The sequence below is a fragment of the Phallusia mammillata genome, chromosome 5 (genome assembly GCF_965637545.1).
Source record: "Phallusia mammillata chromosome 5, kaPhaMamm4.hap1.1, whole genome shotgun sequence".
NCBI lineage: Eukaryota > Metazoa > Chordata > Ascidiacea > Phlebobranchia > Ascidiidae > Phallusia > Phallusia mammillata.
The window spans coordinates 653740-680050 of NC_137256.1; the positions used below are offsets into that span (position 1 = coordinate 653740).

The 26311-nt window shown below is 38.3% G+C and overlaps 2 protein-coding genes and 1 pseudogene across 3 annotated transcripts; 2 read left to right on the plus strand and 1 right to left on the minus strand.

Moving 5' to 3' along the window:
- Positions 1 to 11829: 11829 nt before the first annotated feature.
- On the plus strand, positions 11830 to 14598 carry LOC145229248 (G-protein coupled receptor GRL101-like). Its single transcript, XM_080094550.1, has 8 exons — positions 11830 to 12138; positions 12624 to 12755; positions 12819 to 12983; positions 13077 to 13373; positions 13435 to 13615; positions 13678 to 13855; positions 13918 to 14129; positions 14185 to 14598. The coding sequence occupies exons 3-8, from the start codon at positions 12819 to 12821 to the stop codon at positions 14475 to 14477; spliced, it is 1326 nt and encodes a 441-aa protein (XP_079950676.1). The 5' UTR covers positions 11830 to 12138; positions 12624 to 12755; the 3' UTR covers positions 14478 to 14598.
- Positions 14599 to 15464: 866 nt separating this feature from the next.
- Positions 15465 to 18737, minus strand: LOC145229821 (cubilin-like; annotated as a pseudogene).
- Positions 18738 to 21961: 3224 nt separating this feature from the next.
- On the plus strand, positions 21962 to 24761 carry LOC145229810 (uncharacterized). 2 transcript variants are annotated; one of them, XM_080095137.1, is made up of 6 exons: positions 21962 to 22422; positions 22497 to 22574; positions 22637 to 22767; positions 23176 to 23270; positions 23603 to 23706; positions 24057 to 24761. In XM_080095137.1, the coding sequence occupies exons 1-6, from the start codon at positions 22261 to 22263 to the stop codon at positions 24258 to 24260; spliced, it is 774 nt and encodes a 257-aa protein (XP_079951263.1). In that variant the 5' UTR covers positions 21962 to 22260; the 3' UTR covers positions 24261 to 24761. The 2 variants fall into 2 exon arrangements, with proteins under 2 accessions (XP_079951263.1, XP_079951264.1); XM_080095138.1 differs by lacking the exon at positions 22497 to 22574 and having other exon boundaries at positions 21963 to 22422.
- Positions 24762 to 26311: the final 1550 nt, after the last annotated feature.

Sequence of the window (26311 nt, forward strand, 5' to 3'; positions counted from 1 at the left end):
ATAAGTCGAAAACATCAAATAAAAAATGATCAACGGACTTGCAATAAAACAGGCGGCTCTACGGCGGACTCATTGTGTGCATTCAGGCGTTGCCCGCCGACCAAGGTTAAAAATAAACAAACAAAACCAGTGGATTTTCCTGGCTCAAACCGTGGAACTGGACTCTTCAAGCGGTTGCCATGGTGATACGATGCTGTTCTGTAATCAGGGTCAGTCGGTTTCAAATTAAATTTTCTTTTGGGACCAGAGCTCTGAGCGGAGTCAATCCATGTTGTCGAGATAAAATTGATTTATTGAGGTCACTTCTATCCTTACATTTTAACCTTGGTTAACAAGCACAAGTCACAACGCAACGAAAACACCGCTCGATAACGAATGATCTCTAATCTACATGGACACGGTTGAGTATTAAAGCAATAAAAAGGGTTGCACAGTCGAAACAAACTCTGGTGATGTTGTGGCTCGATTTCGATGGTAAAAACCGCTTCACGGTTTATGCAAAGTCTGCAATTTACAAGAGGAACATGCCATGCTGGGCCACTCGAGTGCGCCCCTGAGCTAAAACACTGCGCCTTAAGCCAAGCAGTTTTTAGATTGCTGGTTTCCAACCTTGTAGGCCAGGGCTACTCAATTAGTTTTGTGAAAGGTCCAGATAGAAAAGGAAAAAATGCCAAAGTTCCGGACACATCTGTAAGTAATGCAACATGTCTTAGCCTTTGGTTATGGGTAATGCGGAAAATCGTGATACAAAATTTTTCACATTTCTTAAGCCAAATGTTTCTGTTATCAAAACAAACGCTTGCATAGCAACGATCAAGAAATTAACACACAATATAGCGAATGTGGCCGCAATCAAAAGACCGTCGGGGTCCAAATCCAACGCCCCCAAAGGGCCGGATATAGACCGCGGGCCGCCATTTGAGTAGCCCTGTTGTAGGCTGAAAGCAACGGGGTCATAAAAACATTTGTGCTATACCAGGGGTGGCCAACCTGTTAGTCGTTAAGATCGACTAAAATTTTTCTCAATTGTACACAATCGACTGATCAGTCGTAATTTATGCTGCCTAAACACAAAGCAATAACGCAAAGATTGACAATTGCCACATATTTATAGGCATGAGTTTTATTGGCAAGAATCACCTAGTTTTTACAACAATAAAACGTCGCATATGTACATAATTTTTATCTAAGCAGTCGGTGGGAACTTTTAAAGTTTTAAATCTCCCCAACCAATAGGAACTGCTTCGTTGACGCAAACACTCAAATTGTGACGACAAACATAGCAGTTGTTACGACATAATTTGGTGCCAAAATAACAATTGTTACGCAACAAAGAAAGCGACAATTACATGTATTGTCTTATTGCACATTTGTGTGTTGTGTCAAAATGTCAGAAGTGCTTTTTTATATTATTTAATTTGTTTTTCAACTAATAGGCTTTTGATTAGTAATGGAGAATTTAGTGCCGATCGACCAATCAAAAGCAGGCGATCGACCAGACGATCGCGATCGACGTGTTGGCCACCCCTGTGCTATACAAACCACCACAAAAATACTTGCACTTTTCTTTTCTTGGCAACGACTGGTTTGTGGAGCAGTGAAGGACGAAACCTGAAACGTTTGTTTGTGCTTGGTTGTTATTCGCGCAATTTGCAAACTAAATTCCCTCACATTGTTAGTTGGGCCATGAACAAAGGCAAATAGCATTGAACCTATAAAACGAAATTGTGCTTCAAAAAAACTATTTGTGATGTCACAAGTGTTTGTATTGCGCAACAAAAAATCGTGCTTCAAATGTTGTAACCGATTTAATATTGAGAACATGTTCCAAATAAGATAAAAAGCTGGTAAAATTGTCTCCATTTAATTCTAGAAAAAAAATTATGATTTCTGTTCAAATTGTGAAATCTTGGTTGTATTTTATTATATTTTGCATCAGTTTTATTTTAATTTTCTATTATTAACACATGCGTTTAAATAAAATCAATAATAAAATGGATTTGGAATTTTTTGTGTGCAATAACTGCTGAGGAAACGTCAATCAATATCACCAATAGCGGGATTTCTGTAAATTTGTTGTTGTGATCAATGTCAGTTCGAGCTGCAAAATTTTTGCTGCAATCAACAATTGGTTTGCAAACTGTGTTTTTGTGTTTAATCTAGTTGCCTACCACAAAAACTTACAAAAATATTTTTTTGCTTTAAAAAGTATTACTTATCACTTCTGCGGCATTTGGCGTAAATATTTTGTGCGCAGAAATTAATTTGCGTATTAATTTCGCACGAGAATGTAAACAGCGGAACAAATATTAATAACAGTTTGATTATGCGTAACAGGAAGTCTTGCTGACGTGCGGGGCTTGGGAAGCGACAATCATCTGCCTGGTTAGCTGAAAGCGGAAAATACGTTGGGAAACCTTTGGAAATTTAGTATTTTAATTAAACAAACTGGTTAATCCTGTTTACTTGTTTCAGATAATTTACAGTTTAGAAAGTTTAGAAATTTTAGTTGTTTATTGAGAAAACATCGACTAAAAGATTTAGGAAGAATGATGTACCACTTCGTGAAAAGGTAATCAAATTATCTTACATGTAAAGTATATTATAAGACGCTCAGGGAAGTCGCAGGTTCAAGTTTGTCACTCATGTATTTCTTTACAACGCCGCTGTTGCGTTTTTTCAGAGATCTCATCGTAATGATTTTCGCTGCAACCTTGATTTGGTTCATCGCACCGGCTCCATGCCAAGCAGGGGGTAAGTTTGAATGTTTGATTATTAAACAACAACCATTTAACTAACGCTTTATTTAAAGCTACGTTTATTCAGCGACTTAAATTAAGTTATATTATTTAAAGGTTTTAATCCTTTTAATTCCGCTGTGATTTTAAATAGTTCAATTGTAGCGCATTGGTCAACTGTCACTGTGACGCAAATATAAAACGACCAACAATTACATGTTTGTGATTGTTGATTGCAGATTTTACTTGCGATGATGGAAGAATGTTTGACTTAAGGGACTTTTGCGATAATTATAATGACTGCAGAAACGGAAGCGACGAGAAAAGGGTCACATTTCCCACCTACCCTGCTAACCCATCATCGAAGTATATCAGGTGGATTTTGTCGGTTATCAAATGACGTTTATGTTGTTATTTACCCTATTTGCCGCTTCAAGTGCTTGACAGTGAAGAAATAAATACTAAACAAAATTTTATAAAAACGTGGTTGTTGTTGTGAACCAGCATCTGGCCTCGAAATTATACCGCATGCTTAAAACGTAAAATATAGCAACAGTGTTTGCGCGACGCGTGTAAACTTACAAAAAACTAGCAACATTTTTCTTCATTCTAGTCTGATCTATTTTACGCGTTGTAATAATTTATCGTTTATTACTTCATTAATGAAAAAATATGGTCGTTTATAATAGTACAGATACTTATGGTCGTTTACCCTGGGAAATACCCTTATGTGTGTGGGTAATTACCAGCAACAACACGCAGCCAAACTTCAGAATGTTGGTTGTTGATTACTCTTTAATTTGTGTTTATAAAAGTCAAAATATAATGATTCCACTTTCACAGCTGCGACAACACACACGACATTCGGTCATCAAACAAAGTGTGTGCGCTACGGAGGCAGGAATATTGCAAGGGTGAAATCTCTTGTCGGGATAAAACTCCTTGTGACGTTTGCCCCTCCCACTTTCGGTGTCCAGATTTGACCTGTCGGAAGCGTTCAACTGTGTGTGATGGCGATCCCTGTAATGACTGTCCTGCCTTTCAACATTGGAGTAACGGTCACGGCTTCAAATGTGTCAAGAACAACCGGACCTGCTTACTCCCGCAGATGTTTCTGTGGGACGGCGTACAAGATTGCGATAATGGCTCTGACTTATGCTATACGCCCGAAAATGGTGATGTGAGGTATGTATATGTTTTTAGGTCGGTTGTGCTTCATGCATAAGTTGGGATTTAAATACTATATTGTGGCGCCCAATTTATTCGTTTTCCTTCGAAAAATACACTAACGTCTAACCACGAAAAACCCTAGGTTTAGACGCGTTCGAGCACTGCTGTCTTTATTTAAAAACACTGAATAAAACTGTAAGATATTGGCAAGGTCTGCGCAGCACAAAATTTAAGACAAGTTGAAATACGACAGCTGGAGAAGAACTCCTCACAACAGCACGTGACCTGCAAAAGGACTTAAAAACACAAGTCACGTGGTCGAAACCCCCCTGGCCAATTATCATCGCCCTAACGGCTATCTTTAGTTGGTTACACCAGAAATTGTAGCTGAAATGCTGCGAAAGATGACGAACGGGGAGAAGTTAAAAAGATGAATTGAGCGCAAAGTGTGCCGGGAAATAAATTTATAAGAGGCAATCAAACAGTTAAAATGGTAAACGTGAACGTGATAAAAAAATGTGAAAAGGGATTAATGTCAAAAATATTTAAAACTCATCGTGAAATTAAGATAAACACGTTTTGGGCAAATAAGCACACACACAGAAAACAAATTATGATAAAAAACTTTGTAAATTAAAGACAATATAAGGACTGCGAGACACAGGTGAATATTATAAAAAAAGGTAACGTAGAGATACAAAAGTTTTGGTAACACTAATGCAAGCGAACACACTTTGGTTATGCCGTAAAACGAAATAACACTTGCTATTATTAGTTTTTTTTTGTGCAACGTTTTCAAGGCAACAAGTAAAAAATCATTTTACGCGTTTTTGGTCAACTTGTTGTGATGTGATAAGTTTAATAATGTCCTTTATTTCGTTTTCAGGGACACCCGTCGTTCCTCCAAAGCCTCGTTCAACAATCAATTGTGCTTCCAGTGCAAAAACGACTCCATGATCGTTTCAAGGTCAAGTGTGTGTAATGACGTCATCGATTGTCCTGATATGAGCGACGAATGTAATTGTACTGGGAAAGTCCCCGAAATATGTGACAAATCAAAACGTTATCGTCGGTAGGTTTACTTGATTTTTTTGTGAATAAACGATCGTGTCAACAAAGTAATTATTTTAAACAAACGTATCTGCAACCTGTTGTTGTATTGCTTTAACAGCTTGACGGTTTAAAACGCGATCTGCAATATGGCCAAATCTCAATAATGGTTAAGAGTGAACAAACTGACACCAGTGTAACATCGGGATTCATGTTAAATTATAGGAAAACATTTACTCAGTACTCTTATGTACAGATGTTACCAAATGTGCTGCTTTTAATTGTCAACGCGCGGGGCAACGGCGCCTACTCTAGAAACTATTGTTTTTGTTGCAACTAGCGTAACTATTTTAAACCCAGCTCAGTGGGACGTTGCGATTGTTTCGACATTCATGGAGTTTGTCGCAATATAATCGATCCAACCAACGCTTCCTGTCCAAAAACAAAAGATGAGGTCTGCAAATCATATGCGCCCTGTGATGGAAATTCCCCGTGCGAACATCTCTGCCCCTCCCACTTCTGGTGTTCGGAATCGGTTTGCTGGGAGCGTTCATCGGTGTGTGATGGCGATCCATGCAACAACTGCCCTGAGCTGCCCCGACCGAACGGACATGGCTTCAAGTGCATCAGAAACGGTAAAACTTGCACGTTGCCCCAGCAGTTGCTGTGGGACGCCATACAAGACTGCGACGATTCCGCTGATCTCTGCTTCACATCGGTTGATGAAATGATGAAGTCAGATCCCAGGTATGTTAGAGCGCTCACAATGCCCGATGTTTAAACCGTAGATTTCAAATTAAATATTTCCCCTGCAGAGACACCCGCCGCTTGCTGTCTGTCTCCTTTAACCACTCTTTGTGCTTCCAATGCATAAATGACCCCACGGTGATTTCAAGGTCAAGTGTGTGCAATGACGTCATCGATTGTCCTGATATGAGTGATGAGTGTCTTTGTGAGACAAAACAACCAACAGGTTGCGGAACGTATTCAATGTAGGTTGAAACGAGTATTTTTAGGAACTAGTCCGTCTATTAATGACTAATATTGTCGCTTTATCTGTCCTTACCTTGCAACCACTTTGGTCAACTTAAATTGAACCAAAATAAAATCCATAAACACATTATTTTTGCATATATTATACGTTGACATATATTATTTACATGATAACATAGTGTATTTCAGGGGTGTCAAACTCAAACAACTTTGGGGGCCAAATACAAACTTTTAAGTAAGTCAAGGGCCGCACTTTGCAAACATTTGTTACAGTGCAACATGACAACAAAAAACACCTGGTTAAAGAGTAAAATGTTCAGTAATACTATTGAGTTTATCAAAAAATAAATTAGTATTGTAATAAATAACAAACAGATATACATTGTAGCAGAGTGTATCAACTATGCTTTGAGTATAATACAATGGCATACAATGACGTAACAATCGCAATTGCTGATTCTAAGGATGGGTACTTTTGATCATCCTCAAAACGTTGCATACATACCACTAAGAATGATTGAATTGTATCATGTGAACTCACTGGTCTGACAGGGTATTCCGCCTGAATAAAACACATAACTTCTAATGTTACTTCGCGGGCCGCATGTTTGACACCCCTGGTGTATTCAATAAAAACGGTTTTGCTTACACGAAACCTGAACATTACGAGTGCACAGAGCGACCTGCGTAAACCCGAGCAGCTGGAAACGCAGGAAACGCTCGATGGCCAAACGCGCATTTAGAAAATGAACGCTCAAATTGTTCGCGTCAACCCAGTAATCCACAAATTCGATTCTACCATGTCTACACAATGTAAGTGGTGGTGTGATTGTTTACAGTGGGAATGTGAGTGCCGAGATCGACTGTTCGACAACCAACAAGATTACGGAGGACGGGTGGGAATGTAGAACGGTGAGTAAAATTTTAATTATGTGTTAATTGAATTTACTTGTTTAACATTGTTGGATAAATGTGTAAGAGGGGTAATTAAAATTAAAGCGAAAAAGGCACAGTATTGTTTTTCACAAACATTTTTCGGCAATTTTATTGGCTAATTTGCGGATTTTTGTGTGCACTCTTTCCTAAAGATTTATATCGTTTCCATGAAGCACCAATTCAATTTTCAAAAACTTGCTTGCGTCCAGTTTTTTTTTAAGGTTTGGTATGGGTGACCGCTAAGTAGTTTTAAGAGACCGCATGTGTTTCATTCAAATGCCAAAAAATAGCCATGTTTGTTTTTTTGGGAAATTTTGGGAAAACGCTGGAGAAAAGACCAAAACAGCCCCCCAAAACACCTTAAAAAAACACTGCTTGCGTCATATGTGTCATGAGCGCGTAGCGTTAAGTAATATAGTATTATATTATAACTAGGGCGATTATTTTTTGACCAAGAAAAAATTAATTTGACCTACAAATTGAAAAATTAAAATTTTGACCTATGAAGAATTCAAGTAGTTAAATTACACATTATTGTACGAAAAGTTGAAATATGAAGGCTAATCTAACTAAAGCGAAAGAATGTACAAAAGTCTAACAGTAGGGCAAAAATCTGAACATAGACATAACCCAGTGGTGGCCAAACTACGGCCCGCGGGCCGCATCCGGCCCACGGTCCTGTTTCATCCGGCCCGCCATACACCTTGCCTGTTTTTTTTCCAAGCACCATATTTACCACTGTGAACAAGCAGTGCAACAGCGCTGGCTGCTACTAGCAGTAGCTTGTGGCAAGCGTTGTTATTTTTAGAATAAATACCCCTGCAGCGTTATTTTTAAAACAGTCTGTCAACCATGACGTAAGTAGCTAACATAGCTGTATGTGCTCGTTTTCACATCCTGGCCTACTTATTGTTATTGTTATTCTACTACAATAATACATATTTTAATAAAGATGGCAACCAGTTACGACAAATTTTACGTAAATCTTAATTAATCCGGCCCTCCAGTGGCAAGATAGTTGCAAATTTTGCCCTCTGGTAGAAAAGTTTGGCCACCCCTGACCTAACCTATTCTAAAAAGGGAAATGAGCTAATTAAAAATCACTGCCAAAAATCTTTAGCTAAGACACAACAAAAATTGTTTAATATATTTGTCTCAACGAAAGATACATGAAGTATCTAAAGCAAAACCGAAGCAAGAGCTGCACCTAACCTGCAGCTGCCGTAAAATGACTTGGGACCTACCAAAGAATTTACACGTTTTGAGGTGTGTTGAGCATCACACCATATCGACCTAATTATTTCACTTAATGTTTTCGATTAACAATAACTGGGCAATGGGCCAATTACAACAGTAAAAAGCGGGCTAAATAATGTAAAATGAAAAGTTCACTGACAATGCAACCTCTACAACAGTGGTCTTCAACCTCTACAACGCCTAAACTTTTTCTGGGGTCGCTATAAATTCAATTTACTGGCGTTTAAATTTATTACCTAAAAAATTGATCCGTTTACGTTCTAGTTCGCAATGTTGCTCATGTTTTGCAGTACAGCTTGGTACCTCGTGTCACAATCTAATCATTGTGATGCATACCGGTAATCAAAAACCGAACAGTTGCGACCCAAATCTATAGAAAACACAAGTTGTCTAACCCATTGTTACGCGATAGAGCCCTATGAATGATATATTGTGTCAATAATAACACATGGGTGACAGGAAAAATGCACAAATTAACTGATTTCTACAAATTGGTGGGCTTTAACGCAAATTAGACTTGCAAATTAAATTAGTTGAAACTTTTGGGTTTTAACATTTAAGCGTAATAATACACGCTGAATGGCGTGAATGCTAATATTTAAAGTCTACTTGAAAATTAGGCTGGCATATTTACATGAAAAAAGCTTCAGTTTCGGCATTCCTTAAAACATTTTTCTCCCCATCGGAAAAAAACGCGACCACATGTAAATCCTGATTTCAATTTCTTTCAAATTGGGGTCGCTTGTAAAAACGGTTGAAGACCACTGTTTTACAACACACGACAAATGCAGCTTTGATCTATTTTTGACCCAGACAAGTCAAAAAAAATCGCTCATATTATAACTAATACGATATCTTCCTGACATGTGCAAAAAACAAAACTAACTTTGTGTTCACAAACTGTACGTGTAAACAACCAACAATAGTGGGTAAGTTATTACTATCCATAGAACGAAACAGACCTGACATGTGTGATATTTTGTTTAACTAACGCGATATCTTGTTTTGCATGTGTCTGCAAACTGTATGTGTGAACAACCAACATTAGTGGTTAAGTTATTACTATCCATAGAACGAAGCAAACCTGACATGTGTGATATTTTGTTTTGTTGCACTAAAATTCTGAGAAAGTTGCACTTAATTTTAACAAAAGTTGCAGTAAAAAGTTGCATTTATGCACGAATCTTTTTAATATTATTAGGATGTGAGATGCTCGAAAGGTTCCGTCGTATAACCCAACAGTTTAAGATTTTCAGGGTGTCTGCTTGTTCCGTTTCTTTCTTCGCTATTCAATCGATCATGCGTACATTTTTATGTTCTTTAGGTTTTAAACCTACATGACAGCCTTTCGTTGTTAGCTACTGCTGAGCTGTCAAATTTGGTACTTTCCCATTTCACTGACGCCCAGGCGAGACCGCCGAAAATTACATTTTTTGCTGGTACGCAGCAAGAAAATAACGCAATGCAGAAATAATTTTCCGCAAAAAGCCAACCAGCAAAGCGATAACCCAATCCCCCCCTTCCCCCAAAACAAGTCAAATGCCACACCCCAGAACCCCTAGGTCTGCAAACTTCATCCAAGGCATTGCAGCAAAACTCAGTGTTGGCGACTTTAACAAAATCAATAGCCTGAAAAAGGTGAATAAGTGAAAATGTAATTTTTGGCTGTCCCGCCTGGGCGTCCGTGAAATGGGAAAGGACCTCAAATTTAAACGACAGTGAATTAAATTGGCTGGGTTGGTTGACCTTCTAGCTTGCAAGCCAACTGTTGCGTCAAAGATAACATTTAGATCAGTGGTTCCCAACCTGGGGTTTGCGGACCCCCAAGGGGTCCGTGAGACGGTTTCAGGGGTCCGTGGAGGCAAATATTTGTAGTAACATTAACAACAGTACAATATTTTTAAGTTCCCAAACCGTTTTTACAATCCTGTATACAAGTGCCAACTGTTAATCAAACCCTTGTATCAGGAAAACCAAATTGTGATTGTTACCTCCATTGTGACATCACAACACACATTAACAATATAATTCTTTGTGCTTTGTTTTAAGCATTGTACACCAGAAAATTTTATCTCTTTTAGTATACATTGACTGCTACAGTACAGAACTTTATTGAGATTAACGGACTGTGAAGATTGATTAAAATTCTGACCCCAAAAACGAAAGTATAATAACGCATAATGCGGGAAACGAAAAAAAAACTAAATTACGTTAGGGGTCTGCGGACTGATAAAATTTATAAAAGGGGTCCATGATTACAAAAAGGTTGAGAACCACTGATTTAGATGCAGCTAATCCATCACGTAGCTCTTTGTTATGCAAATCAAAGAGAATAGAACTAGAGATGTACCGCATATTCGGTTTGCCGGATTTATTCCCCCGAATCGGTCACTTTTGCAAAGATTCGGTTTCAAATTATTCGGCCGAAACCGAATCTTTTACGATAACAATTTTAAAGCGTTAAACGTATCTTTTCTGCTTAAGGTACCACGCAGATCTTTCAAAAGCCCAAACATAACAAATCGCGTCAATTTTTATCTTTTTCAACACATTATCGCTTTTCCCACTGTAATCAAAAAAATTAGCAATTCATTGGCAGGTTGCCAATCATGCTTGAAGCAATTTTAAACCCCACAGAACTGAAATAAGGACGAAACACAACTATTCTGTACTAATTGCCTGGTAGATAAACATTTTTTCAGGTCAAACGCGTAGGGTACGACCTCGCGTGACGTCATAAATTATTCGGTTGATTCGGCCGAATCGAAATTTGGCCGATTCGGTACATCACTAAATAGAACCTAGAAATAGTTTTATAGCATGTTTATTAAATCAATTCTTTACATTTTCCGCAATACTTGATAAAAGTTGCATGAAAAATAGAAAAAAGTTGGAAAAAGTTGCAACATAAAATTCCTACAAACCGCTTATAACAGCATACTAGATAAATTCTGAGTATTTAGGAAGCTGCCGGAAGCTGTAAAAAAAGTTGCAAGATTTGCCCTAGTTATTACTATCCATAGAACGAAACATACCTGACATGTTTGATATTTTGTTTAACTAATGCGATATCTTGTTTTGCATGTGTCCACAAACTGTACGTGTGAACAACCAACAATAGGGGGTAAGTTATTACTATCCATAGAACGAAACATACCTGACATCTTTGATATTTTGTTTAACTAATGCGATATCTTGTTTTGCATGTGTCCACAAACTGTACGTGTGAACAACCAACAATAGCCGGTAAGTTATTACTATCCATAGAACGAAACAGGCCTGACATGTGTGATATTTTGTTTAACTAACGCGATATCTTGTTTTGCATGTGCCCACAAACTGTACGTGTAAACAACCAACAATAGTGGGTAAGTTATTACTATCCATAGAACGAAACAGACCTGACATGTTTGATATTTTGTTTAACTAACGCGATATCTTGTTTTGCATGTGCCCACAAACTGTACGTGTAAACAACCAACAATAGGGGGTAAGTTATTACTATCCATAGAACGAAACAGACCTGACGTGTGTGATATTTTGTTTAACTAACGCGATATCTTGTTTTTCGTTTCTATGCAAACTGTATATGTGAACCATTGACAAGGTACGAACAATCACTTTAAGATTAGTATTTGTCGTTTAGTGGGATCCTATCAGCAACGAGCTGTTGTGCGACGGGAGACGGGATTGCCGGTATATACTTCGCGATGTTAATCAACGATACTTTAGCTACGATGAGGATCCTCGTCTCTGCGCGCATCGTAAACATTGCCCAACAACAAACGATCGTCTCAACATTCCGCAATCCAAAGTTTGCGATGGCGTTTCGGATTGCAAAGACGGAAGTGACGAAACCGTGGTGGAAATCCCGGAGAAGTTTCGTTCAAAAATTTGCAACGGTTTTGTTGATTGCAAAGACGGAAGTGACGAATATTCGGAAACTTGCACAAAACAAGGAAGGGTCAATTGTTCCGCGTTAAATGGAGCTAAGGTATGTTAGCATCGGTGCATTATAATAACATCCCTACTCTGTAAGCAGTGGTCTCAAACTTTTTCATTATTTTTTCAAGACGGTCCCGTTGTCATTATTTCAAGGGCTCGTGGGCCTTTAGATGGAATGTGTATTTTAGCAAAACGAAAGTTGATTGCAGAATTTTAAGTTACTTGTGCAAAATTACGTTTAACAATAATCCAAAAATTGATTATGACATCACAAACAAGACAAGAAACATTACGATTGTGCGCAAACAAGTGCTTCTTTGTCACGTAATAAAAGCTATACGGAGACAGTTGATCTTCAAATGTTACTTTGATTTAAACGTATTTAGTGGCATAAATTGACGCCCAAAAAAAATTATACAAGTTCTTCAACCTTTTCGCGGTCCCCGCAAAATTGCTTCACGGACCCCTAAATGACCGCGGACCCTAGTTTGAGAACCGCTGTCTGATATATAACCTATAGGTTCATGTGTTTAGGTTTCCATAAGTAAATCAGAGATCTGTGATTTTACGATAAACTGTGATGATAAAAGCGACGAAACTAACTGCACGAGTGACGGGAGGTTCTATTGCGAAAACAATCAACCTTTGTTTGTGAAGAAGGAAAAGGTTTTAAATTATTCTAAATAATTTTCTTTCATGGCAGTTTTTAACAAAATTTGCCACTATTAGATGTTCAATGGATTCGGAGACTGTTCTGACTGGAGCGACGAATGCCCAACGAAGTCAAGCAGAGCAAATGAAAACGTTTTCTCCTCGCGATACGAACTGATCGCTAACCCGGTGTTACGAACTGTTGTGTGGATAATGGCGTTCCTAGCAATCTTCGGAAACCTGGTATATTTGTAATGCTTGACTGAAACAAAGCATGTGGTTCTAAGCTTCGACAAACTAGGTGGTTTTTGCAAATATCTGTTTTACCCTTTTCAGGTTGTCATGGTTACTGAGATGAAACTGTTGGTGACGACAGAATCACAATCGGCCTCATTTCAAACCAACCATCTTCTTGTCTTGAATCTGTCGATTTCCGACCTGCTCATGGGAGTCTATCTCCTCATGCTCGGCGTTGCTGGTGTTCAATATTCTGGAGACTACTGTGCCAACGACCTTGTTTGGAGGTCAGGCCAGAGGTGCATTTCAATGGGCATTTTGGTTTTGCTTTCCAGCGAAACATCAGTAATTACAATGGTCCTGCTAACAGCATTTCGACTTTACGCTGTAAAAAACGTGAGTATTTTTTAATGCATATGTGCTCTGGTGTTTGCAGCAAGCAACTTATGTTTTGCAGCCGTTTAATGCGCCATATTTCCCCAAACTGAAGATTATTATCCTTTCCATCATTTTATCCTGGACATTTTCATTCACACTGGCTTTTATTCCTCTCACGTCTCAATTTCAACATTTGTTTGAAACCAAAGCGTGGATGAAAGAAAACCCGTTCTTCAAGAGTCATGTCGTTGACTTTTCAAGTGAGCAATTGCAACACATGTGTATATTTAACCGTTTTGTTCCGCCGTATGTTTTCTTGTAGGCATGGACACTTTCATGAAACGGTTTGTAAAGTTTCGACACAATTTTACCATTAACGATTCCCAGACACTCGATGGCGCACTTCTGAGGGTACAAAATGTTTATTCTTGGGCGGATTTTGTGGATATTCTTGAAGATTATAACTACACTGAACTGTTTGACATTACAGGATATTTGGGGTATGTAGTTACAAGCAAATTAGATTATTATAGTTGTTGCTGTAACTGAATGTTATTCTCAGGTACTACAGCACCAACAGTGTTTGCATCAGTAAACTTTACGTGACACCGACCGACAAGGCTTGGCCATTTTCACTTGCCATCATCACTCTAAACTTCGTGGCTTTTATGTTTGTTGCTGTGACGTACGTTTGGATTTACAAGAGGTCGGCTGCCAGTGGGAGGCAAGTGAATGAGAGGGCCCAAAATGCGAGAGCTGAAAAACAGAACCAAGGTAAATCCCATAAGCGCAACTTAAATATTGTTCCTACTTTTGGTGTTTGTTGCAGAAATGCAAAAGAAAATCATCCGGCTGGTCTTTACTGATTTCTTCTGCTGGGTGCCAATCTCAATCATGGCTTTCCTGAACTTCGGTGGAACAACTGTACCTCCAGTGATTTACGCGGTGTCAGCGATAATCCTGCTTCCCATCAACAGCTCTCTCAACCCTCTCATCTACTCCAACGCCCCGAAAATGTTGTACGATCGAGTTCGGAAGCGTTTACTTGACGTTCGACGACGTCAACAGCCACATGACAACCGACGAGTTAACGTGGCAGTTGTGGCTGAAGCCGCCCTCTGACAATTAAACGTCAAGCGACAAACATGATTGACATGCCAAGCGGCTAAACCGCACAAACCATCTATTGTGCGGCATGTACATATTTATTGTAATTTTTAATTGTTTGCGAATGTTTCGCAATTACGTGGTTCTTTGATCCGTTTTGCTATTTTTTGTAAAACTGGGGTCAAATACGAATATGTTTTTGTTTTGTGCATAATTTTGTTACAATGTGTCTGCTGGGAACTGGCATTTACAGTTGGCAACCCGGGAAATCCGATTATATTTCATGAAATCCCGGGATTAGAGGCAGGTGTTTACATTAAGTGGGGGTACGCGTTATTTAATTTTCATAACAACCTTATTTTGAAACAATCATACAATGCAGTAAAGCAGTGGTTTTTAAACTTATTCATTATTTTTCAAAACGGTCATTTTGCCATTATTTCGAAGGCTCGCGGTCCTTAAGCCTAAATTGGTATTCCAGAAAAACGAAAGTTGATTGCAGGATTTTAGCTAGTTATGCAAAATTGCGCATAACAATTGCATTTTTGTTAGTTTCAAGGAATAAAGGCTATTGTTTAGCAATGGAGACAGTCGATTCTACTTTGATTTAAACTTATTTAGTGGCACAAACTGACGCAAAATAAGATTATAGAATTACTTCAACCTTTTCGCGGTCTCCCCAAAATTGCCTCACGGACCCCAAAAGACCCGCGGACCCAGTTTGAGAACCGCTGCAGTAAAGCATACCTCGGCAAAGTTTGGCGATATTAAAATCAAAAGGCTAGTTGGGCGTTGCAGGGCGAGCCGGACTATTCGAATCGGAACTCTGCCAGGTTTGAGTAGTAGGTTTATTTTTCTATTCACGATTGATTAGTTGCACATAACCTGCATAAAAACCGAAAATGATAAGTTTCTAAATGACAATCACACACAAACATTCGCCGTGACCGGAACAAGACTCACCAAACTGCGATAATCACTAACCTTAGCACAAATGTCGGAATTAGTATGTATTTGAGGCATTCGTACAATTATGTCATTCCCAAAGCCAGATTAAACACAAACAGTACAAATAATACAGCTACAATTGTTAATTCGCACGCTACACATATTTGAAAGGACAATGACAACAATGTTTTTGGGCGATGAATTGGAATTAAATATTATATATTTAGCAGATTAACATCAAGTTTACACAACTTTCAATATCGAATCCGCTGATAAGTAACTTTAGGCCGTAAAATGCAAATTATTCCAAACGCGCAAAACACATAAGATTAAATCATGAAAAATATATTAAATATATTCAAAATTTATTGCGCAGTGTCACAAGCGCGTTCTTTAACGAGCTTCATACGTTCACATTAAAAATTAGATTAAAAAGGCAGTGCATAAATGTATTATGTAAATTATTTTACCTTTTTGTACAAGAATCCTAAATACAGATTTAAATGATTCACATGATTCACATGATTAAGCTTCACAAATCCCCCTAAGCTGTTTGGGTTAATGCAAAGAGTAAGTAATGTTGAACCCCGGATAATTATAGGAACTATCCGTTGTAAACACCATCCATAAACCGCATGAGCTACAGCCAGGAGGATAAATAGTGGAAGCGTAACCAGAATAATAATTTCCTGACCACGACTGCTGGAAATTATCATGAGAATACAACTGCAAGACATCCGCGTTCTGCTGGGTGCTGAAAAAGTTGAAGGCCAGATGAATGTGATCGTAATTTTCGGGGAAGTACCAGCATTCGCTCCAGCGATTAGGATAATTACTGGGGTAATTTCGAGAAGAAATGCTTCCAGTTGGGCCTTGTTGGTGGTGAGATAAATCGCAATGTGTGATGTTGGATGAGGGAACGGTGGGGTCCTCCGGTATTTCTGTGGTCTCCTCGACAGGGTAGTATGTTTCGTATCTTAGTTGAAAACCTGTGCTTGTGTAGTAGTGGTCCGACCAGAAGCGGATAAGCATGTAGTACCCGCTTGAGTATAGAGGTGCTGCGTTGTAGTAGCTTCCCCGGTAAACTCCCAAGACATCAGAGTATTGCGAAGAACCGTCGAAAACTGTGACATTATCACCAGAGGCAAGTTGCATGTCGAACACAGTGAGTTTAATGTTGTAGCCGTTGTGACTGTGAACCGTCCACGAGCACTGCTGGTTGTCGGGATAGTTCCACGGGTAATTAGGGGAAGTTATATATCCGTAGCCCTGGTAAATGTCCACGTGCTGTCCGTACAAACAAGCCGCGGTGCTGGGCGCTCCCGTCGTCTCGGGCCGGTCGGTCGTCATGGCAACGGGCATTGCGCGCACTCGAAACTTGAATCCGCGTTTGTGTAGCTCGAGTCGGAGGAAAACTCGACGTACATGCGGGATGTAGAGGTCCGGATCGGCGAAGTGTAACTCCAACCTGTGAAGGTCGCCAGCAGGTGGCGGTGTGCGTCGTACAGCTGCACTTCGTCGTATGAGCTGAGCGCGAGATCATCCACATTAAGCTCGATGTCGTAACCCGCGTAATAATTATTCACAGACCACGTACAGTTCATATCGTCTCCATAGTAACCGGGGTAGTTGGGTGACGTAATGTATTCGTCACTCCACGGATCGACGTACACGTAATCACCACCTACGCAAGCTGTGACGTCAGTGTCGTTACCAGGGACACCGGTGACGTCGGTGGTCGGCGGTTTAGCGGTGCTGGATGGAATCACACCGACTGATGCGACGGCTCGGAATCCCCGGCGTGGTTCGGAGCAATCCGACATGAAGTGGAGTGAAATACTGCTGCCTGTGGATTTGTAGGTGGAAGTTTCTGTGCTGATGCCTGACAAGCTCTCTAACATTGCTCCATTCAAACCGTCGCGAATCGTCAGGCGGTCGCAACAATCCTCGATATCGTGATCAATGATATCGAGTCTCACGATATTATCGTCAGGCACTCGTACCAGCCACCCGATATCGGCGGAGTTGGGGTAATTGTTGGGGTAATTCGGTGACAGTATCTCACCCATCATATACTGTGCACTGGCTCCATACATATCAACGACAACTTGCGCTTTGTTGAGTATTTTCACCCCAGCATTCATCATATCGACGATCCTCTCCTGATATTCAACGTCAAACTTGACCTCTTTCCCGCCCTTGATGTGAATCGTGTTTTCCGCTGTTTGCATGTCAGCCTTGAAAATATCTGAAAAATTAAAACTGGGATGTGAGCTACAAGTATTCAACCGTGACTGTTATAATTATTCAACCGTAACCGTCGTAATCATTCAACTGTGACCACCATATTTTTCAACAGTGACCGACCATTATAAATAACTTTTCAATAATGGTTGGACAAAATCTTTGCTACAGACAAGTGAACAAAACTAAAATAAAAATCCACATGCACTCGCGAACGAAGTGGTACGAATATAATCTCTATTCGCAACCGACACATTGAATCAAACATATCAGGCCTAAATTCGAACCCGAAACCTTCCGCTCACCTGGCAGACGTTTCGGCGCGTGTACTGCTGTCACGTGACCGCCCTCTGCTGCACGATCATGCATCTTTTGCGCCACCTCGCGGGGAACTTTTTTACCGCGATACGCCACATTCTCGGTGTTCATGGTGAATGACGTCATCACTGCGTAATCGGGGAGGAATGTGTGGAAGCCTACGTCATCAGGGGATTCCCCGAAGTTTTTGATGTTGATTTTGAGGGAAGTTCCCGAAGTTGGTGGAAGAATTGGTTGACTGGAGTTGGACTGGAAACAAAAAGTTTATATTTTGCCACAAAAATAGTAAATATTTTGTTTTTACACCGAACAATGTCACAAGAGCTTTTGAAATTCTTGTTAGTTGTTACGCAACAAACAAGCGTTTATGCGCAACGCAAAGACTACTTCAAAGCCACCACAGCGGATTTTTTTTGCCAAAACTTGATAATCGTGTGATTCCACCCAAAACTGAAGTTGATGAGTTTTATTTTCCAATTTAAAAGAAGCTAAATTGATTTGTTTTTTTAGTTTTAAACTTTATCATCACATATATTTTAAAACCTAAAACCCTTTATAAACATGTATTTGGCTTATATCATCAAATCTACGCTAACGATACTTTTCGCCTTTTCTCAAAAAATATAATGTTCTAAACCCAGACATTATCAACTAGCAGCAATTACTATTAAAAGCCAAAACGGCAAAAAATCCCCTTCCCACCTTTTCGTTTATCGATTCTGAATGCATGTTGACCACAAAGGCCTCATCGTTTTCCATGGCAACGGTAACCCTAGCAACGAGCGACACGATCAAAGAGCACCACCATAAATTCATTTTTGAATTTTTCAAATTCGAACTTCTAGTGCTGCGAATGAAAGTCGCATTTGTTTTTATGAGTAGCCTTTTTATGAAAAGCTTCATCAAATCAATTTACCCATAAGAACGTTTTCGAATTACTTCCCCATTTCAACCCACTGTGCGTAATTTGCGAAATCTGTCCAATTTTAAATTCGCCGAAACATGTCGATTCAGGAGCCATTTTTCATCCACATAAATAAATAAAAAAACTACAACATTATTGTAAACCTTGCACAAAAAGTCAAAAAAAAATTAGGCCGCTTATTAAAATTTGTAAATTTTCTGACGATTTTAAATCCTCCCAATCCTATTATTGCAGCTTCTGTTAAGCCGTTATACAGCACGCCTCGATTAATCCGGATTCGGTTAACCCGGATTCGGTTAATCCGATTCTTCACTTAATTCGGACAAAACTTGAGATACAAATTCTGCAGATTGGTAAAGCTGTAACTGATCGACATCGGTTAATCCGGATCTTCGCCTAATCCGGAGATATTTTTTAATTTTCTACCGCTAAACCAGAAGATTCATTTCTAAAAAAATACTTCTAACCAGCATAAAAGTTGTCAAATCTTGGTTTTTATTTTCACAAATTCGTTCCCACAGAAGCAAACGGGTCCGTATTAACCGAGGCTTACTGTATTTACAAAAGAAAACAGAAACTAAGTTGAACTTAACATCAATTTTATCCCCCACACGCACAGTGAACGAACCCTCACTAACTGCGGCAGTACTAACATGATCCACACGACATAAGACGGTTTGTTGACTCCGATATTTAACCTTTCAATCAAACTTAACTGATTAATATCCGCCCTCTCTTGAGTGGAATATATGATAAGACTCTGTCTCCGACAAACCATTTGTTTGCGAGCGAACGTTAAAGGTTGTATGACAGAATATTTCACCACAAAAGACAAACGTCACTTACACCAGTGCTTTTAAACCATTTTCTGTTACGCAAATTGTTTTGTTTCTTTCAATACTCCTCAGAGCGGTGGTTTTCAACTGGTCCACGATGACGTTTTGTTTGGTCCACATCGCAGGAATTTAATTATATTTGCTGATAAACTGAAATTAGTTACAAATAATTTATTGAATATTCAAGATGAAAAAGTTTGTCCAATTTGTTGACCATTTGCTGTTATCTGTTATCTCTCCTTAAAATAAAATTATGTACTGAAGAAAAAATATTTCAACCCAATATGCCTGTTGTGGAGGTCCACACAACATTTGTACAGATCTTGAACTACCGTTGACATAATTAACAAACAAACAATATGAGGGATTTGAGGCTAAGCCCAGCCCTTTGGGGGATCTTAACACAAGACGCTTAAATGTTAAGACCCAGTGTTGGTGTATCTTACCAAACGTAAGGATTTAGGCCGAGAGTCGGATTAAGGGTAAGAGTTGACACCTAGGGTAATCATACCACACGATTTCATTTTTGCAACCGACATGGCTACAATGGTTTATGCAACCATGCTGCAAATTGAAATTTTCGGCTGACAATAGTAATTTAGAAAAAGTTAAATTGCAGGGTAAAGATGGCTTGGACGGTAAAACACAAAACGGCTTTACTGTCAGCAACCAAGGTTGCATGCGTAGAAGCGTGAAAAAATTGCTTGTAACCCTTACAAAAAGGCCCAAACTATTTATTCGAAAAAACGAAAAGTCTTGTTTAAACGAAAAGTCTTGTTTAATGGAATTTTAACTGAGCCGTTAGATATTTGAATCGTCGCATTGCATGCATATTTATAAACTTTTATATCGATCAAAAATATTAATTGTTTACTTTGACATGTATTGTATGTATCTGTCTTCGTACTTGCATGAACCTTTTAAGTATGCAAAGTCAGTGAGCGACATAGGAAACGCGCTATCAGGTTTCAGCAAAATTGCTACCAGCGCGAGTTTCCATATAAACTGGATCGTCATATCCGCCTAATTAAAGCTTTAATTGGTTTGACGCGAACAAACACAAAACAGCTGTGCATAGAACCCAAATAAAACTTATTGCAACATTTGTTCTAACCCTAATCCGGATAACACTTATTGTAATATTTTTTGACTTAGATTGTTTTCTTATGGCCATGGCGCGTGACATATCGCTTGACGATTTTGTAGACTGTTTTTCAAGTAATTACCGTGCAAACGATCGCTTCGTGCAACAACTTTTTTAAAAGCTTCTCTAATTGTGCTTACGCGTGTGTGTGAGAGAAATAAAAAAGATCGAAACGAAAAACCAATCTCTGCCGGGATTACGTATTCGAAACGCCGCGCGCGCACGAGCGCCGCGCACGAGACGCGCCGCTCATCCGATACGCAATCGAGCGCGACGCGCGTTCGCTCATCCAGCGATTTACCACAGCTGGTAGACGACGCGTTTTTAACTCATCCATAGAAACTTCACAGCAACAAAAAATGTTATAATAAGTTTTCTCGTTTTAAAAAGTCTTTAATAACGACACTTCCTTTGGAATTCCACGTAAAACGAACAATGCCTGTATAAATCTAACGAGCGCGAGCGCGCTCGCTCATCCGGTGAAACACGACAGCTGACACTAGAAACGCAGAGTAAAAAGTCTATGACGCAACTATTGGCGGTTTACTAGCTCGGTTGTTTTTTGAAAGTCATGACCCACTTTCTTGCAACAAACAAACTATAGTAAGGATGGAATTTACCGCACAATATTCACTTTTAAACATAGTACCTCGAGGCAGATCGACTGGTTACTATGCAAGGTGTCGTCTGATTGGTTTAATCAATCCACTACGCTGATTGGTTATAAACTCACATGACCCAGGAAAACCCGCTTTGTGATTGGCTTAAAAAGCCCTTTGGTTTGAATTCGGAAACATTTTAGAAATATGCAACCAGTTCGCTGATCTCATAAAATTTCGTGAGATGGTTCGTTAGAACCGGTGTGAACCGGCTGAATCCCACCACTGGTTGAAACTTACCACCCAAATACTTAATTAAAAATGGTATAAACAACATATTTTTGTAAAGTTGCATAGGTTTTAAAACACAAAAATCAGTGCGACATTAGTAGAAAAGTTGTAAACAAATATTGCAAATAAAAGTTTACCAATGGGGACAGCCGCTGATTTCAGGGTATTTCCATTTGGTAGTTGCGAATTTCACGGCCGTGTTGCAAAAAAATTATAACTGGAAACACATGTTGTAAAATGTAAAAGATTTAAACAAGCTTCGGCTGGTCAAAATGATGGAGCGTCCAAATAATGGCCACAGGAACCCAAACGACAGTATAGATCAAATTGCTGTTATTGTTAAAATGATCAGCATACTATGTAAACAGCATACTGTATAAATGTTAATTAAGATAAAGGCAGTGTACACTCTTCGACCTTTGAAGTCCAATCACTGGAGCTGGTGGCAAGACACAGGCCATATTGGTTAGCCTAGTAATGTAACATCATTACAATGTGTTTCAAACTTTGTTTTAGACAGTTTATTTCAAAATTACCTGATGGAGGCAAAAAGATTAAAATAAAAGCTTCACAATTGAAAACAAGATTGCAAGAAATTGATGCAGAAAGCAACAGCCATGTGGAATTGCAAACCTGTACAATGGCTGTTGAAAATGTAAGTTATGTTTATGGGTATCGGCGGTACCGATATGATTGTGGTGTAATTTTTTATTCACTGTTAACTGACAGGAAAATGAATATGTATCATCAGCCAAGGATGAAGAAATGTTGGAAACACAAAATAGTTGCGAAAGTGGAGATGCCAAAGTACATATTTCATACTACATGTGTTGAGGTTGCATTGCTGCTTAAATATAAGTTTGTTTTAGAAAATGAATGTGGATGAACTGAAAATTGTGGAAAGAGGATTCAATGAAATGTCGATCCATGAAGGTCCGTTTTACGATGTTGTGAAACAAGCAAACGCCAAACGATCAAAATCTAAGTTTGTTTTAAACAGGTATTGCAATGTTTCTATTCTTTACATCGCTGTATCAATCCACTTAAAATCCAATAGGCAATTTGTGTTTCTCTGGGCAAGAAACTTTGGGTCGTTGCTCTAACTCAGTGGAATTTTATTGGTTGAACTAGTTTGAAGTTACAACTTTGTAAAGTTAAAACATATAAGAAATGATTAAACGGGCTTGCAAGAAAACATGCAGCTTAATGGCACACTTTTTGTGAGCAAAACGTGTTTACAAGATAAAATACACAAACTAATTAAAAATATACCACACATGCTTAACTGTGAAATTAAGTTGTTTGTTTCTTTAGTTTTATGTTTAGCACAAATCAGATGGTTAGAATAGTGATGGCCTATTGTCATTTGAATGGTTTGGTAACTCTGGTTGTGAATTTGTGTTTGCAGACAGTTAGAGAAGGAATCTCAACATCTGGGGGAAAACAGTGTTTCCCAAATTAAACTTTCTGCACCAACAACGACAGCAGAACGCCCTGTTACAGGTGAATTTGCTACAAATGAGATTTTGCATAAAAATTGAAATGCTTTTGAGCTGTTGCAACTTAATCACTTTTTTGGTGTTTGCATGTTTCCGGCATTGTAAGCCTTTATGTTTCAAAATTTTTTTGCGTAATTATTTACTTTCACGTTTGGACTTTGAGTTGTGCACATGCTTGTTCTTGTAGAGTTTTGAGCAATTATCTAAATGCATGGTGCTGTGAATAAGTAATTCAACTTGCAAGCATTAAAAACCAGTTATTAAACAGACTGTGACAAATGTGTAGATGGGATTTTATTTTGATAAAGTTTGAGAAATATGTTGTTGTTGTTTTAGAACAAATTCTGAGCCCTAAATCTCCATCACCAGGAAAACTGACAAAGTTGATTTCTGTTGATGAATGCAGAACGCTTCATATGCAGCAACAAGCTATTGTGAAGGTGACTTTTATTTTATTCTAAACACTGAACCAAACAGAAATATATTTGTAAATATGAGTTGCTACATTATACTTCTACAGAAAACAGAATGTTACAGAAAATAACTAAACCAAGCTTTGCAAAATGTCATGGCAAAGACGCAGATAAATTTGGTTGAGTGCACATCATTGTTGCAATAGTTTTCATGAAATTAACCAGTTTTTCTTCATGACTAATAAGTTTTATGATTTACAATCCCAACCCATCAAGCGAAATTTGTGATTAACCAGTTTGCTATTTACTAGCTTTGACTGCCCTAAGTACTCAGGTTTAGAAACAACAAGAATTTAATTGGAAAATTCCTTTATTAGAAGCAACAAGCTGAGCTGGCAGCCGAGCGACTTCTGGCAAAATACGGTGGTGGTGGTGGTGGTTTAACAATGGAAAATTCTCATTCACACACACAAGCCCACCCTGAAGGAGTAACAGACTTCCAACATGAAGAAACATCGGACAATGACGAAGATGAGGTCGTTGTGCATATGGATGACCTTGACCTTGATGATGTCGATTGAAACTGTCAATTGACCTTGGTTGATCTATTTACCTGTGGTCGAAAAGAGGTTGGATTTGAGATCAGAATTACGACACTGAGGTTGACGAATCACAAACAAGACTTAATGGAAACTTTTGTCACCATCAAAACTATGGATTATTTGGTCATCCCCACTACTCTGTTCTGAACATTTGTAAATGTGTGCTGGTGCCTAATCTAGAAGCACAGCTACCAATTGGCTAAAAAGCGAAATTGTCCTCAGAATGATTGCACTCAAGTAGGAATTATTTAAACCTATCTGCTATAAACAGATTGTGACTTGGTACAAATTCTGTGTTAGGTTTAGTGTTTCAGGCCAAAAGCAAATTCTGTAAACATGGTACTGGACAATTTAATCTTGGACAAAACCACCAACGTACTGGTGTATATAGAATAAATTATTAGAATAAAAAATTCAGCAATCGCTGTTGTCATCATCAGTGCAGGTTGCACTCTATATACACAAGTAGTTTGGCAGTAATGTTTATGATTAGAATACTTTTTAAGTCCGTGTGTTCTTTGGTACTGGACAGTTGTTTGTAAACAATCTTCTGAGAGTCTTTTGACTGACAACACATGTTTTTGTACATACTTACTTTGTACTATGTTTTTCTCACTACAATGTGGAATTTTTGTTTTGCAGTTAAGTTATTAAACGTCTGTTGCATTTTTTGACAAGTTGTTTAGCTTAATTTTGTCATTTTTGCCACCAGCAAACTTGTAACAAAACGTTCTGCTAAACATGCAACTTTTTTTTGGTTTCAGTAAAACTGTTAACAAAAAAAAATTAAACATGGTAAACGGAAAATCATCTGCTGCATATTTCAAAAGTGTGTCACTTTTGATATGGATCGCTTCTATTTCATTGTTTGCATTGCTTCATTTTGCCCTGCATTGCTTCATTTTTTGGGCCCTGTCGGAACAGTTTACAGATGGTTGGCTTACGGACATCCGTGGGGCTCAAGAGTTGGTTATCATTTGTTGATGGTCACTCATGTCCTTGAGGGTTTTTACACTCTACATCTGACAAACCGATACGGAATAACGGACACAGTAGCCAAGATAAAGTGGTTTCTGCAAACCCTAGTTTGTGGGTTTTCGTCGTGGATGTTGTTGAAAAAAAACTTTAAAAAACGAGACTAAACTTAACCACCGATGAAGTATGGTTCAGTATTTGTATGTAAATCATGTTTCAGATTTTTGTGATTAATTGATCATAATTACTAGACCCACCACACCTGCATTATATTGTTAATTACTTCCGAGACAAATTTCCTGCCTCGTTGGGTTATTATTTGGTTTTATGTTCACTCTTGAGTACATTGTCGACTTAGTAATAGAAAACTTATGTACTATAGAATGTCAATGGTAAAAAATGAAAAAAACACCTTTATTCTGGTAAATATTGTATATATTTCATGTCTACAAATTATATTAATGTTCTTGGTTACAATTTACTACTTTTGTTTTTTTTCAAATGCTACAAAAAGTGAATCAAATGTTTTCATGCACTTTCTCTATTTCTTTATTAATTAGTGCGTTGAAATCAATATAACAGCACTTAATTTTTTATCGATTTAAAGGTTTTAATTTTTTTGCTCTGACAAAACATAAAAAAATTCAAATTGAAAATGTTCATACCCAGTTCTACTAAAACTTTTGCAGTTCCATTTCATAATTGCAATTATTATGCAGTATTTGGTATTAACATTTATGTGGTACAGTATATATTTAGTTCAATTTATTAATGTATAAATTTGTGTAAAGCAATAGCGTGGACATGTATAATTATAATACACTAACTGACCTACATAAATCATGCATTCATTAATATGTTTCAGCACCATTATACTGCTTAATACACATTTTAATTAATCCTATCTGCTGCAATGAAACCTATTTGCTCCAAACAGATAGTGACAATTCTGTGTTATTTAGGTTTCAAGAAAGCCTTAAAAAAATTTAAGCATGGTTAACGGTAAATCATCTGTTGCATATTTTAAAAGTGTGTCACTTTTGATATGGATTGGA